We start from the raw sequence: 16,712 nt of genomic DNA, 5'->3' as shown, positions 1-16,712 counted from the left end.
CAGAATTCATTCCAGTGTCTTAGGTCTGTACCTTTTCCCCCACTCCCTTCAGTGAGGTTGTTTGATATCCATTTGAAATACGGTTAAATGCTCTTGTCACAGTCTGGGATTCTCCCAACCTACTAGCTGATTTTTAAAAAATTTGCATACATTAAGGTTTATTCTTTGTGTTGTAAAGTTCCATAAGTTTTGACAAATGTATTATGTTATGTTTGTGCTGTTACAGTGTCATACAAAATAGTTTCACTGCCCTAAAAATCCCCTGTGCTTCACTTATTCATACTTCCCCTCCCTCCACGCCCCTGGCAACACACTGATCTTTGCGTTTTCCGGAATGTCATATAATTAGAATCATACAGTATATGGCCTTTTCAGATTATCTTCTTTCCCTCAGCATATGCATTTAAGGTCTCTCCCCCTACACCATGTCTTTCTGTGACTTGATAGCTCATTTCTTTTTGTAGCTGAATATTCCATTGTCTGGATGTACCACAGTTTGGTTTATCCATTCACTTACAAAGCATATCTTGATTGTTTTCAGGTTTTGACAATTATGAATAAAGCCAGTATAAACACTTGTGTGCGGGTTTTCACATAAATATAAGCTTTCAAGTCAATTGGGTGAATACCTAGTAGTGATTGCTGGATCTTATGGTTGAAACTGTTTGGCTTTTTAAGAAACTATCAGTTTGTATTCCAAAGTGTCCATACCGTTTTACATTCCCACCAACAGTGAATGAGTTGCTCTTGTTTCCACATCTTCACCAGCATTTGGTGTCATTAGTTTTTTTGGATTTTAGCTTTTCAAATAGGTGTGTAGTATCTTGTTTTGATTTGCAATTCTCTAATGATGAATGATGTTGAGTAAATTTTCATGTTCTTTTTTCCCCTAGATTTTCACTGAGCAGGGAGCCTGACATGGGGCTTGATCCCAGAACCCTAGGATCATGACCTGAGCTGAAGACAGACACTTAACCCACTGAGCCACCCAGGCGCCCCACTTTTCATATTCTTTTTTTTTTTTTTAAAGATTTTATTTATTTATTTAACACAGGTAGAGACAGCCAGCGAGAGAGGGAACACAAGCAGGGGGAGTGGGAGAGGAGGAAGCAGTCTCATAGCGGAGTAGCCTGATGTGGGGCTCGATCCCACAACGCTGGGATCATGCCCTGAGCCGAAGGCAGACGCCTAACCGCTGTGCCACCCAGGCGCCCCCACTTTTCATATTCTTATTTGTCATCTGTATATCTTCTTTGGGGAGATGTCTGTTCATATCTTTTGTCCAGTTTGTAATTGGGTTATTTGTTTTTTTATTGTTGAATTTTAAGAGTTCTTTCTATATTTTGAATACAAGTCCTTTATCAGATATGCATTTTCCATATTTTTTTTCTCCAGGCTGTGGCTTGTTTTTCATTCTCTTAACAGTATCTTTCACAGAGCAAAGTTCAGCCTAGCAATTTTTTTCTTTCATAGATCATGTTTTTGTTGTTATATCTAGAATCTCTTTGCCATACCCTAGATTATCTCCTGTTACCTTTTAGAAGTTGCATTTTATAATCCACTTTTTTTTAAAAAAAAGATTTTATTTATGTGTTTGACAGAGAGAGGTAGAGAGCACAAGCAGGGGGAGCAGCAGAGGGAAAGGGAGAAGCAGGCTCCCAGCTGAGCAGGGATCCTGATGCAGGGCTCAATCCAAGGATACTAGGATCATGACCTGAGCCGAAGGCAGACACTTAACTACTGAGCCACCCAGGCACCCCATAATTTTGTACTTTTTAAATTGTTGACAAGATTTGCTGTTTATTGGAAAAAGCTCAAACATTTTAGAAACCTTTGGCCATTTACATTCTCTAGTTATACTTCTCTTTTCCTATCAATAAATTAGGTGTTTTAAAATGTAAGATGCAAAATGTTATTATTTCTGAAACAAATTCCAAAAAATTTATTTAGTGGTCCGGAGTAGTAATTTTGTGTAGATGCATCCAAGCTTCACTTCTTTTGGCAATGTTCGGCTTACGCATGTTTGAATCTCTAATCTTGAGTTTAAGGGCAAAGTACAGCCTGATTGCTAAGACAATTAGTCAATAAAAATATTCTCTGACTTGATTGTTTGCCTGAGTAAGATAGCAAGGAGGCAGAGTTAGATGAAAAGGAGCCAATCTAAGCCAGTCAGTTGCTTTAACTGCAAACTTAGAAAGGACAGATCTTCACATTTCAAGAGAAATTCCTTGTTTTTATAGTCTGGTGTCTAGTATTGCTGTGTACCCACTAACTGGGCAATGAACCAGTGAAAAGTCAAAGGAAGTGTCTCTCTTCTGATGTGTTGGGGGTCTGTTTTTCTCCAACTTCTGAGTCTTCACCCAAATTCTAAGAAGATATATTGTGAAGAAAGTAGGGAGGTTGTTTAAAAAGCTTTGTGCAATTGAAGAAATAACAGATATGTAAAATTCTTAAAAACTACTCATAATTCTAGTCACCCTAATTCAACTATTTTCGTATTTTACACATTGTGCCTTTTCTTGGGCAAAAGTATTTTATGTGCTCATAATCACAATAGACAGTATTTTGCATTTAACGTAGTATAAGGACTTTTCCATGTTATGTTACATATAATCTTTGTAGATATTTTTTAAGAATAATTGGTCCAGGGCTGCCTGGGTAGCTTAGTCAAGTGTCTGACTCTTGGTTTTGGCTCAGGTTGTGATCTCAGGGTCGTGAGATTGAGCTCTGCATTGGGCTTGTGTTCAGTGCAGAGTCTGCTGGAGATTCTCTCTCCTTCTTCCTCTCTCCCTCCCGCTGTGCTCCATCCCATGCTCGCTCACTTGCTCTCAAATAAATCCTAAAAATAAAAATCCGGAAAAAGAATTGTATGGTCCATTTGCTAGATGTACTTCAATGTCTTTATTCAGAGTAATCTAAAAGTAGAATAGGGATTATGTTTCACTCTGATGAAGGACTACTATTTCACATTTATAAATGAGGATATTGTATAATAATTTTTTTTAAGATTTAATTTTTTTTTAAAGATTTTATTTATTTATTTGACAGAGATAGAGACAGCCAGCGAGAGAGGGAACACAAGCAGGGGGAGTGGGAGAGGAAGAAGCAGGCTCATAGCAGAGGAGCCTGATGTGGGGCTTGATCCCACAACGCAGGGATCACGCCCTGAGCCGAAGGCAGACGCTTAACCGCTGTGCCACCCAGGCGCCCCTAAGATTTAATTTTTAAGTAATCTCTTGATTACTTAAAATGTGGGGCTTGAACTCACGATCCTAGGAACAAAAATTGCGTGCTTAAAGGTTTTATTTTTTATTTTTTTAAAGATTTTATTTTTAAGTATCTATACCCAGCATGGGACTTGAACTCACAACCCTTAGATCAAGAGTCACATGCCCTGGGGCACCTGGGTGGCTCAGTCGTTAAGCATCTGCCTTCAGCTCAGGGCGTGATCCCGGCGTTCTGGGATCGAGCCCCACATCAGGCTCCTCTGCTGGGAGCCTGCTTCTTCCTCTCCCACTCCCCCTGCTTGTGTTCCCTCTCTCACTGGCTGTCTCTCTCTGTCAAATAAACAAATAAAATCTTAAAAAAAAAAAAAAAAAAAGAGTCACATGCCCCACCTACTGAGCCAGTCAGGTGCCCCAGTAATTTTTATTTTTAAATCAGCTGTATTGAGGTTTAATTTACGTATGATCAGATGCACACAGCTCAGGTGCACACAGCTTAAGTGCAGAGTTTGAGTTTTGACTAAGGTATAGACCCATTTAACCACCACCCCAATCAAGAGATAGAACACTTCCCTCATTTCCGAAAGCTTCCTTGTGTTCCTTTGCATTCGGTATTTACCTCTGCCCCCAGACAGCCACTGATCTGATTTTACCACTGTAGAATAGTTTTGCCTCTTCTGGTACTTCAAGTAGGTGATGGAATCAAATCAATCAGGCCCTTTTCTGTCTCACTTCTTTTGCTCATTGTGTTTTTGAGATTCATGCATGTTGTTGTGGATATCAGTAATTTGGTCCTTTTTATTGCTGAGTAACAGTCCATTGCATGAATATGCCACAATTTTTTTTTTAATCTGTTCACCTTTTGATATTGGGCTGTTTTTAGCTTTGGACTATTATGAATAAAGCCTCAGTGAACATTCAACAGCAATTGTTTGTGTGGATATGTTTTCATTTGTCTTGGATAAATACCTAGGAATGGCATTTATTAGGTCATATAGTAAATACGTGTTTAATTTTATAAGGAATTGCCAGATTGTTTTTGCTTTATGCTCCCATCAGCAATGTATGAGAATTCCAGTTCTTCTACATCTTTGGCAAAAGTTGGTTTTGTCCTCTTTTTTATTTTAACCATACTTGTGGGCATGTAGCCGCTGTGTTTTAATAGACATAATTGAAAACTATATCATATTGCTTGCAGTTATAGGAATTTATTGTCTATTTTTTTACAGGCTGCCTCTGAGGGACTAATTGCCCTTTAATTACTTTCTTAAATGTCACAGGGGGTCAAGATGATATTCTGCTTACCACACAGAATGGCTCCTTGCTATGGTGCATTTAGTGATTGGCTCCGTCATGTTTCCATCCATATTTAGTATATACTGAAACTTCCTTCACAGTATACAAACCCTGACTATTTAGAGCTTTTTTTCTTGCTTTTCAGAGTGTTTATATTAGCTTTACAATTTCCCCAGCTGGCTAACTTTAGTTGAACAAGAGTCTTATCTAAAGCCACTCTTATTAGCTAGCTGAAGGCCTCTGATTGGGCTAGATTTTGGTCTTATGTAAAAAATGAGAATTTTTAAAAAATTATTAGGTATATTTTTATAATGCTGAAAACACAGAGTAAGTTTTAGGTATTATCTAGTTACTTAAACAAAATTTTGGTCTTATTTGTGGATTGTTGCAGTTTTTTACTAGCCTTTTTTTTCCCCCTCACATTTTATTATGAAAAATTTCAAACATACAGAAAAGTTGAAGGAAATACACAGTGAATACCTGCATACCTACCACCTAGATTTTATAATTAACATTTGGTTGTATTTGTTTAATCACATATCTGCTGAAAATGTTTTGATAGTGTGTTTAAGCCGTTCCTTTTTTTTTTTTTTAAGATTTTATTTATTTGACAGAGATAGAGACAGCTAGCGGGAGAGGGAACACAAGCAGGGGGAGTGGGAGAGGAAGAAGCAGGCTCACAGCAGAGGAGCCTGATGTGGGGCTCGATCCCATAACGCCGGGATCACACCCTGAGCTGAAGGCAGACGCCCAACCGCTGTGCCACCCAAGCGCGCCAAGCCGTTCCCTTTCTTTATAGAAGAACATAGATGAGTAGGACGCATTGGGAAGTAGTTACTTTTGTGTGGTGTAGGACTAGGTGGTTCTCTGATGCAGTGGTCTTATGAAGATGATTCCCTTCTTGTGATGGGTCAGTGTAGGTTGAGAGCTTGATCATTTATTTTCAAATGAATTCCAGCTAGATTATATGACAAAGAAGAAAGGCAAGGGAGATCGGTGATGGAAAGGATTTGTGTCATCAGGAAGCCAATATGCTACTAACCTGCTTGCCCAACTGATAATACTATCACATGAATAGCTATCATTTATTGAATGGTTACCATGTTCTAAAGCTTTATCTCATTTTAGTTCTCATTCTGTTAGCTATAGGTATTATTAGCACCATTTTATGGATTAGGAAACTGAGGTTTAGTGAGATTGAATAATTTATCAACATCTCATCTGTTAAATGGCACAAATGGTACTCAAACCCAAGTCTGTCTGACTCTAGAACCCATGCTTTGAACCAGAAGTCTACTGCTGGAAGTTTCCTTTATTGCAGAATTTATAGTTTACATTTATGTCTTTAGAATTGTCCAAATTTGGGCCACACTTAATTAGAACTTGGTATAGTGGCATTCTTGTGGAAAAGAGGATATCATATAAACATTTTTATGATTGTGAAGGCCTCTTAATTCTTGAGGAGGGAAGGCCCTTTTTGAAATTAAACATCCTGGGGTTTTTACTGACCTCATTTCATTCTTTGAAGAATGAAGGAATTTCCAGCCTTGTATTAAATTGTGGAATGTATAGCATTCCTTTTATAGTTGAACCAAATAAACATTAGCACAAGTGTGTTTAGAATGTGACACTGGTAGTTCGTTCCTGTCTTTCTCTTTTCTTTCTTTCTTTCCCTTTCTCTCTTTCTTTCTTTCTTTCTTTCTTTCTTTCTTTCTTTCTTTCTTTCTTTCTTTCGGTTCTTGGGATGATAGTCAATTTGAAGCTTGGTCTTTCTGATAAAGAAGTGAAACTAAGCAAACTCCCTTGCTCCCTGGCTCTTGGAGTAAGCTTCAGTTAAGTTTCTCTGATGACTTTTGGGGCTTGTTTTTTAAGTGATCCAGGAACAGTGTAGTCTAACTTGAAAACTGAATGGGTGGAGAAGTGTGCATTGAAAGCAGTAGTTCTTAATCTTTCTGGTTAAGAACTTTTGAAGCCAGTGGAAGCTGTGGACCCCATACTCAGGGGGAAAAATACGTATATGCACAAATACAGTTATACAGACAAATGCTATAGGTGTTCAGCAACCCCTGGCCTATTGACAGAATACCCCAGATTAAAGATCTTTTAAAGGGGAAAAAACAGGGGAGCTGAAACATAAGATTTGAGCATAGTAGTTAAACTTTTTTTAATAAATGTGTACTTCATAAAATTGATTATACTAACATAAAAATCTTGTTCTAGTATCCAAGATTTTCAGTCTCTTAAAGTGAGTTTTCCCTACTTTGTTAAAAAGATTTTTTTAAGGGTATTCATGAGTAAGCTAAGATTCCTTGCGGTAGATGAAGTTCTCTATGTTGATTTCTAATTTTTGCTTTTTCAATTTTATTTCTTCTGCCAGCAAAACATTTTGTCAGAACTACTAATAAGACTAAAGATTTAGATGAAATCCTTTGGCAATCCCCAACTTCAGGTTTCCATTTCTTCTTCAGCCAACATTTTTTCAACAGCTACACACTACTTTCTTATTATACTTTCTAATGCAAGTGTTTAGGTATTATTCCCAGTGACTTACATGTTTCATTACATTAATCCTCACAACAATCCTTTTAGAGGCTTATTATTGTCCCCATTTTACAGATGCAGAAAACAATGCTAAGAAAGGTTAAATGACTTAGTTAAGACCAGTGCCTGTACCAAAGGCAGGGCCAAGATTTGAACCCATAGCTTTAAAGCCCATTTTTTCTCTGTTTTACTATCTAGCTGTGTGATCAGAGTTGAGCATTTTTTTTCTGATTACTAGTTTGACCTGATCCAAATTTTAAAAGCCCAAATTTCCATCAGTGGAAGGGGTGCTTTTATTTTTTTCTATAGCTAGTCAATTGTAAAATTACTGATTTTTTTGTGTGTATAAGTTAGATTTAGTTTGTGAAATGTCTAGAGTGCTGATTTTACTGATTAGATTGTTAAACCCAAAAGGAAGGAGGCTTAGCAGGGTGATCTCCTGCCTGTTCTGTTTATATAAATGGATGTTTCAGATACCAGAGTTTGACAGAAACAATTCCAGTGACTGAAAAGTTTGTGGAAGGCCTGTTACTAAACTTAGCATCATTTTCAGGAAGGAAAAATCCCTAATGGTTTGCAACTGAAAAAGAGCTTAACTCTAAAGGGTAGTAGATAAGCTTTTATCACATTGACTAAAGGCCAGCCAGGTGTGTGTTTCCTAACTCTCGGGGGATAGCCGTGGAGGGAACCTCCAGGTCAGCTAGCTGCCTAGTGGTTTTTGCTGAGACAGCAGGCAGGGTCAGCATTGTAGGAAGGTAGTTCAGTTTGCTGAGTGAATTTTGTGAAACTCAGCATCTTTCTTGACAAAATTATTGTTCTTCCAAACCTTGTACTTTTCCTAGTTGCAGCTTTTTTATCTAGTGAAACAGGGAAGAGAATGAGTAGGTTGATTTACTATATAACTTCAGATGTAGGTTTTTTTAGTTTGAACTGATGACACAGGGCTTTAAGTGAGATAGCACAGAACAGAAAGAATAGTAGATAGAATGCTAAGAGGGATTAATTGATATAATTGGGAGGACAAAGGAAGTTGGTTCACATAATGAAATTTCAAAATTGCCTTTTTAAGAACCAAGTGATAAAAGAAATTATTTGTATGAAGATATATACCACTTAACTCCCAAGGTGATGAAACTTGGTATAAAGGAAAATTAAATTGCCTGATTTGGAGATATGGGGTGAAATCAGTTATAGATGTGAAAATTACCTTGAGTCATACTTTCGAGTCTTTACAAATTAAAGGAATGCATTTTGTGAAAAATTTCTTCTAACAGAAATTTTAGGAGGTTTAAAAAGAACTAAGTAGAGTTCAAATGGCAGCATTGTTAGAAGACACTTTGATTGTATTGTATACATGCTTGGTTAGGATGAGGAAATTAGCTTTGAAAGCTTTGTTTCCTCTGCAACTTCCCCATGTGCTTTCCTGAAGCTGTGTGTGGGATTCTAGCATAGAGGAAGGGCAGGTTCTCTCACCTGTTTCCATTTTTTCTCCCTGCCATAAATTCACAAACACTTTTTCACGTTATGATCTATAAAAATATAAACAGCTTTTCTGGAACCAAATTAATCTTGATTTTATGGTTCATACTGCGTGACACTGGAGTCGGGGCAGGAGGGTGGAGATATAAGGTGTTTGGACCCTTCTGGTTTATGGGATTTCTTTTTCGCTTTTTCCCCTTAGGAACGGCGTGAATGTTGAGGGGGCGACACACAAGCAGGTGGTGGACCTGATCCGAGCAGGCGAGAAGGAATTGATCTTGACAGTGTTATCTGTACCTCCACATGAGGCAGATAACCTAGATCCCAGTGACGACTCGTTGGGACAATCATTTTATGATTACACAGAAAAGCAAGCAGTGCCCATATCGGTCCCCACATACAAACATGTGGAGCAGAATGGTGAGAAGTTTGTGGTGAGTGTCAGCCCAAATCAATCCTCAAAACATTTAGCTTTTATTTCCCCCCAGCCTCGTCATTTATGATATATATTAGAGCACTAGAAGTAATCACCGCAACCTAGATCAGTTTGTCTACCAGGAAGATGGGTTCACACATAAATAAAAGACACTGACCATAATTTTTTGCAGGGGGTGAAGTACAGTAATGAAGAGGATTTCTATTTCTGCTTAAGTATAATTCCATTTTCTTTCCAGACAGTTTTAAGTTTGCATTCTGGCCTGTTGTAAGCATGTGTTAAGTTGGTTTTATTTGTTTATTCTTTTATTGGTTGCCATATCTTTTTGCTAATAGCAGTCTCTTACTTACAATTGACTCTGTAGAGGTATAGAGGAAGATGAATTTCAGAAGGTGGTGTCTTCCAAAACATTTGGGTAATACAGAATTTGTCCACATCAGGACCTACAAATGCCTTACACTCCTCTCCACGTCTTGTTCTTTTTTGTTTTCTTTGGAGATATCTGCGTGAATTATTAACTTGGTTTTCCGCAGGGTCCTAGTTATACTCTGACTCCAGTTCACATGAACCATTCTGTGCATTTCCAGCCTGCTGCTGTTGTAGATGTGCAGGAAAGCCCACCCTGAGTTCTGGGTGACATGTGCCAGCCCTTTTTTGAGTACCTTTGCTTGTTCCTCAAAACCTAATAGCTGCTGGTAGCCCAGTCTACTTACTTTTTCTCTTGATTGAGGTGTGCTTTATTAGCCTTTGATTATTTGGGGAGTGTTGATATGAGAAATTCATTATTCTTTGTAGAAAGCGCAGTGAGTTGTGTTAGGTATCGGCAAACAGACTACACGTGTTTCAGGCAGCACTGCTGACTAAAGTTGCAGTCTCTGAAACTGGGATTTGTTCCCTGTATAGGAATGAGCCACAGGACATTTATGATAAATTCTTTTTAGTGGAGAGATGAGAAAAGCAAGCAAAGAATTCAGAAAAGTTCAGAAAGATCAAGTGATGTTCGACTGCATCTTTAATTTAGCTGATGATGATAGCACATAGCATAGTTTATGTCAGCTTGGTCTATGGATTCTCAGAGCCATTTACACAAAGTTTACAGTTCTGTGTTTCGAAGGTGCTATACTTTGAATCATAAGGCGTGTAAAAAGTAGAAATCAAGGTCAGCTCCTAAAAGTGGAGCAGATTGGAAGTTGAGACCTTTGGGAATTACCTGAGACCTTGGGGAACCTCTGTAGACTTCAGAAAAGGAATGAAACTACTGATTGTCCCTTTTACGAAAATCAACATTATTGAGCATAATTTACCTACATTAACATTCACCCATGTTGAATGTCCAGTTTCATGAGTTTGGATAAATGTACATAGTTTTATAATCACCATCATCACAATCAAGATACAGAACATTTTCACCACCCCAGAAAGTTCCCTTGTGACCCTTTGCAGTCAGTCCTCTCCTCATAACCCCATCCCTGTCGACCACTGATCAGCTTCCTGTTAGTATATTTTGTCTTTTCTAGGATGTCAAATCAACAGAATCATATAATAAGTAGTTTTTGGTGTCTGGCTTTGTTCATTTAGTGTAGTCTTTTTAAGAGTATACATGTTGCCTGTATCAGTAGTTTGTTCCTTTTGATTGCAATTAATTTTTAATTGGATAAATTTACTGCAATTTGTTTATCCAGTGACTTGTTGATGCATGTTTGGGTTGTTTGCAGTTTGGGGCTATTATGACTAAAGCTGCCATGAAATAACATTAATATATGGGGCTTTATGTAGATGTATGTTTTCATTTCTCCTGAGTAGCTAGAAGTGGAATTGCAAGGTCATATGGTAAATGAAAGTTTAACTTTTTTTTTTTTTTTAAAAAAAGATTTTATTTATTTGAGAGAGAGAGCATGAGCACGAGAGAAGAAGTAGGGCAGGGGCAGAGAAAGAGGGAGAAGTGGACTCCTTGCTGAGCATGGAGCTGATCACAGGGCTCGATTCCAGGACCCTGAGATCATGACCTGAGCCACCCAGGCGCCCCTCCCATTTTAAAACTTAAATTGCTTATCTTCTTATTTTGTTGTTAAGAGTTCTTTGTGTATTTGGAGTCCTTTATCAGAGAGGTGTTTTGTAAGGTATTTTTCCCAGGCTGTGGCTTGCCTTTTTATTTTATTTTTAATTTTTTATTATTATGTTCAATTAGCCAGCATATAGTACATCATGAATTTTTGATGTAGTGTTCAGTGATTCATTAGTTGGGTATAACACCCATTGCTCATCACCACACATGCCTTCCTTAATACTCATCACCCGATTATCCCATCCCCTCACCCTCCTCCCTTCTGTAACCCTCAGTTTGGTTCCCGGAGTCGAGAGTCTCTCATGGTTTGTCTCCCTCTCTGATTTCTTCCCATTCAGTTTTCCCTCCCTTCTCCTACAGTCCTCTGCGCTATTCCTTATGTTCCATGTGAGTCAAACCATATGATAATTGTCTTTCTCTGCTTGACTTATTTCACTTAGCAAATCCCCTCCAGTTCCATCCCTGTTGATGCAAATGGTGGGTAATCATCCTTTCTGATGGCTAAGTAATATTCCATTGCGTATATGAACCACATCTTCTTTATCCATTCATCTGTCGAAGGACATCCTTTTTATTTTATTTTTAACAGAGTCTTTCAAAGAACAAAATTTTAAATTTTGATGTCCAGTTTGTCTGTTTTGTTCATTTATGGGTAATTCATGTTCTAAGACATCTGCCTAACCCAAGGACACAGATCTTTTGTTTTCTTGTAAAAGTTTTATAGTTTTAACTCTCTGTACAAAAACTTTATTGAGGTGTGGTTCACATACCAGCAATTGTACACCTTAGGTATACATAATTCAGTGGTTTTTAGTTTGTTCCCAGAGTAGTGCAACCATTACCGCAGTCAATTTTAGAACATTTTTATCACCTCAGAAAGGCTATACCTTTTAGCCACCATCCTCCAAACCTCCCATCTGCTCCCTACAAATCTTTGTCTTTATAGATTTGTCTGTTCTGGATATTCCGTATAAATGAAATCATAATGTGTTCTAGGGTTTATCCATGTTGTAGCATGTATCAGCCTAGTAACATTCCATTGTCTGGATGTGCCTCATTTAGTTTCTCTCTTCTTCAGTTGATGGACATCTGGGTCATTTCTACTTTTTGGCTGTTAGGAATAATGCTGTTTTGAGTATGTATGTACAGTTTTTTATGTGGATATATGTTTTCGTTTCTCTTAGATATTACGTAGAAGTGGAATTACTGGGTCATATGGTAACTCTTATGTTTTAACCTTTTGAGGAAATGCCGAACTGTTCCCCAAAAAGTGGCTGTGTCATAGTTTTCACTCTTATGTTTAGGTCTGGGATCCATTCAGAGTTGATTCTTGTATCAACACTATGATATAGGGGTCAAGATTTTTTTTTTTTTAAGATTTTATTTTCATTTATTTGACAGAGAACACAAGCAGGGGGAGTAGGGAGAGGGAGAAGCAGGCTTACCGAGCAGGGAGCCGGATGTGGGGTTTGATCCCAGGACTCTGGGATCATGACCTGAGCTGACAGACGGTTAACGACTGAGCCACCCAGGCGCCCCAGGGTCAAGATTTTTCCCCCCATATAGATATCCAGCTGTTTCGGCAACCTGTGTTGAAAAAGAATATCTTTTCCCCATTGAAATACCTTGGCTTTATTAAATGTTGAAGATCAATTGAATATATATAGTTCTGTTTCTGTATTCTGTTCCATTGGTTATGTCTGAACATTTCAATATTTATGTGATTTTGAGGTTGTCCTCTGTTTAGTGTCTTTTCCCTTGAAAAGGGAATAGCCTCCTGGTTCTTTTATACAGTGAGTAATTTTGGATTGTATCTTGCATATTGTGAATGTTGCATTGTGTAGGCCCAGAGTTGTGTGATATTCCTCTGAAAAATGTTGATGTTTTGTTTTACCTGGCAATTAACTGTAAGCAGTGCCACCTGTGGGCTGTACTTCACGTGTCAGTTCAGTTCTTTCGGATGTTTCTATGCTAGTTGGAGTCTGTTCTCGATGTATATCATTCAGGGAAGGATCAGTATGAGAAGTATGTGGTCTTCATTCACAGAATTAAGGCATCCTTTTCTCTGTTTCTCTCTTCTGGAATTGTCCACTCATTCTGGTGGCAGCCATGGTTGCCTAGAATCTTTTCTCTCTTTCCTCCAGACAGCAAAACGTCAGAGTTTCTATTGGAATTTTAGTTGCCTAAGTCAGGCTGCTTTGTGACTGATGCCCACTATCAGAGCAGACCCCCCTAAAAGCAGGAACTCCTCCCAGCCCTGTGGGGTACTCCATGTTTTGACTCCCCTCTGCAGTCTCTTTCCATTTAAGTGTAGTATTCAGAATCCTTCAAGTAATTGGCTTTTGCATTTTGTCTAGAGTTTGTAGTTGTTATCACTGGAAGGTTGGTCTTTAGGGGAATCTTCAGTTCCATCAATTTTTTTTTTTAAGATTTTATTTATTTATTTGACAGAGACAGCCAGCAAGAGAGGGAACACAAGCAGGGGGAGTGGGAGAGGAAGAAGCAGGCTCCTAGCAGAGGAGCCTGATGTGGGGCTCGATCCCAGAACGCTGGGATCACGCCCTGAGCCGAAGGCAGACACTTAACGAATGCGCCACCCAGGTGCCCCTCAATTTTTTTTTTTTTAATATATAATGAAGCTGTTGCCTTCTTGATGAATTGGCTCCTTTGAGAATGAAATATCTCTTTATTTTCTATAATACTCTTTGTTCTGAAGTCTTTCTCTGATATTATCATATAGCCACTAATAGCTGCTTCACCTTTTATTTTTCTTTTTAAGATTTATTATTTGAGAAATTGTGCACGTGGGGTGGCGGGGAGGGGCAGAGTGAGAGGGAGAATTCCCCCCCCCCCCCCGCAGCAGAGTCCCCACTGAGCGGGGAGCCCAACATAGGGCTTGATCCCAGAACTCCAAGATCATGACCTTAGCCAAAATCAAGAGTCCGCTGCTTAACTGACTGAGCCACCTAGGTGCCCCCCACCTTTCTTTTGATTATTGTTTTCATTGGATATCTTTTCCATCCGTTTACTTACGTATATAGCATACTTAAGGTGAGTGTCTTATAGACAACATATACTTGTGTCTTGCTTTTTTTTTTTTTTAAAGATTTTATTTTTTTATTCGACAGAGATAGAGACAGCCAGAGAGAGAGGGAACACAAGCAGGGGGAGTGGGAGAGGAAGAAGCAGGCTTCTAGCGGAGGAGCTTGATGTGGGCCTCGATCTCATAACACTGGGATCATGCCCTGAGCCGAAGGCAGACGCTTAACCTCTGTGCCACCCAGGCGCCCCTGTGTCTTGCTTTTTTATCCAATTTGGCAATTTTAGTCTTTTATTTGGAGTCTGTAGTCTACTTATATTTCATTTGATTTATTGATATAGTTAGGTTTATAACTACCATATTATTCTTTGTTAACTGTATCTCATCTGTTCTCTATTCCTTTTTTCCTCCTTTCCTGCCTTCTTTTTGATTAATGGAGTATTTTTTTAGATTTTGTTTTATTTTTTAAGTAATCTTACCTTGGGTCTTGAATTTATAACCCTGAGAGCAAGGTCGCATGCTCTACCAACTGAGCCAGCCAGTCGCCCCAATGGAGTTGTTGCTGTTGTTGTTGTTGTTGTTGTTGTTGTTGTTGTTTTGAGAGAGAGAGAGGGCATGAGTGAAGAGGGGCAGAGGAAGAGAGAATCCCAAGCAGCACAGAGCCTGATATGGGGCTCAATTTCACAACCCTGAGTTGATGACCTGAGCCAAAATCAAGAGTCAGGATATCTGCTCAACTGACTCAACAACCCAGGAGCCCCTGGGGTGTTTTTTTAATGATCCTATTTTATCTCCACTATTGTATTATTAGATATAATTTACTGTTTTATTTTCTTAGTGGTTGTTCCAGGTTTGTAGTATACATCTTTATAAATATTACCTTTAAATAATATAGTATACTTCTCATATAATAAAAGGCTTTTACAACAGTATATATCATTTCCTTCCCTCGTCCTTTGTGCTGTTGTCATACATTTACTTCTGTATGTGTTATAAATTCCATGTTACTTTGTTGTTATCTTTGCTTTAAACAATATAAGAGATTAAAATTGAGGAAGGGGTTCTTTTATATTTAATCACATATTTACCATTTCTGGTGTCCTTCATTCCTTTGTGTAAATTCAGTTTCCATCTGGATTCCTGTTGCTTCTGCCTGAAGAATTTCCGTTAATGTTCTTATAGTGCAGATCTGTGGGCAATGAATTCTCTTAGCTTTTGTTGGTCTGAAAAAGTCTATTTCGCCTTTATGTTTGAAAGATATTTTTACCTGGTAGAAGATTCTGAGTTGATGATTTTTTTCTTTCAGTACTTTAAAAATGTGACTCTAGTCTACTGGCCTGCATAGTGTCTGGTGAGAAGTGAGAGGCCTGCTTATTTTAGTTTTGTTCCTCTCTATGTAGTTTTAACCCTTTATAGTGACCTTCAAAGTTTTTAAACTTCAAAGCTAGGTCTTTTTTAGTCTTTATCCTGCTTGGGGTTTTCTAAATTTTATAGCTCTGTGGTTTGGTATCATTATTTTTCAAAAATTCTCGGCCAGTATGTCATCAAATATTTCTTAGCTATGTTCTTTTTCTCTTGTCCTTCTGAGATTCCAATTACATGTATGTTAGACTGTTTGATATTGTCCTACAGCTTTTGGATGCTCTATTCTGGTTTGTCTGTCTTTCTTTCTTCCTTCCTTCCTTCCTTCCTTCCTTCCTTTCTTTCTTCCTCCCTTTCTTTCTTTCTTTCTTTCTTTTTCTTTCCTTCTTTCTTTCTTTCTTTCTTTCTTTCTTTCTTTCTTTCTTTCTTTCTTTCTTTCTTTCTTTCTTTCTTTCTGTAATATTTATAACCCTGTTTTCAAGTTCACTGATTATTTCCTTAGCTGTGTCCAGCCTACTGTTAACTTGTCAGAGAAATTCTTCATCTCTGATATCATGTTTTTTATTTCTATCATTTCCCCTGAAATTCTCCATCTGTTTACACATGTTGTCTACCTTTTCCATTAGATCTTTTAATGTATGAATCATAGTTATTTAAGGTCCCTGCCTGATAGTTTTGACACTTAGCTATCTCTGAGATTGCCTTACCTCTTGACATAAGTGGTTTTTCTTTGTCTTACTTTTTTGTCCTGTAATATATGATTGAGTGCCAGGCATCATGTGTAGAAAAGTAGAGACTGAAGTAAATAGTATTTGAACCTGAAAATATGCACATGTCTTCTTCTTTCGGGGATCTGGGTGTTGTTTTGGCTTTGGTATCTTTATTGTGTCATAGGCTTCAAATTCCTCTAGGCAGCTTTGTGCTTAGAGTGGGGGCTGGGGTCAGAGGCTCTGTTTTTCTGTGTTTTGCTCTCCCCTCCCTCTCAACTTTTAGCTGCCCCTGCATTGCCTGTACCACAGACAAGTTCTCTCCACCTTTGCCTATCCCCCATTGGTGGACTGCTCTTGTTTTTTTATTTAGGCTAGATTTGTAGTGGGAGTTCTCTGTTATCTGGTCCAGCTTCCATCTTAGACAGGGTCCACACAGACCCTGTGCCTGTGTCTTGGGAGTGAGACTTTTTTTTAGTTTTTCTGCCCTTCTTCCTTATCACAGCTAAACTCTGCCTTGTATCTGTGGTTAGTCTTGGAAGAGTTTCTTGTCCCTCCTCTA

General features: G+C 38.3%; 1 protein-coding gene across 2 annotated transcripts in view; it reads left to right on the top strand.

Annotated features, from left to right (window-relative positions):
- The window catches only part of SNX27 (sorting nexin 27), a 62,859-nt gene that overhangs the window by 13,618 nt on the left and 32,529 nt on the right, over positions 1–16,712 (top strand). For both annotated transcript variants that reach the window (XM_057310266.1, XM_026486740.4), the window contains exon 2: positions 8,743–8,974. In XM_057310266.1, the coding sequence (XP_057166249.1) occupies positions 8,743–8,974 (232 nt within the window). The remainder of the gene's footprint in view (positions 1–8,742; positions 8,975–16,712) is intronic.

This window comes from Ursus arctos, unplaced genomic scaffold, assembly GCF_023065955.2.
Source record: "Ursus arctos isolate Adak ecotype North America unplaced genomic scaffold, UrsArc2.0 scaffold_12, whole genome shotgun sequence".
Lineage (NCBI taxonomy): Eukaryota > Metazoa > Chordata > Mammalia > Carnivora > Ursidae > Ursus > Ursus arctos.
This window is presented reverse-complemented; position numbering and strand designations above follow the sequence as displayed.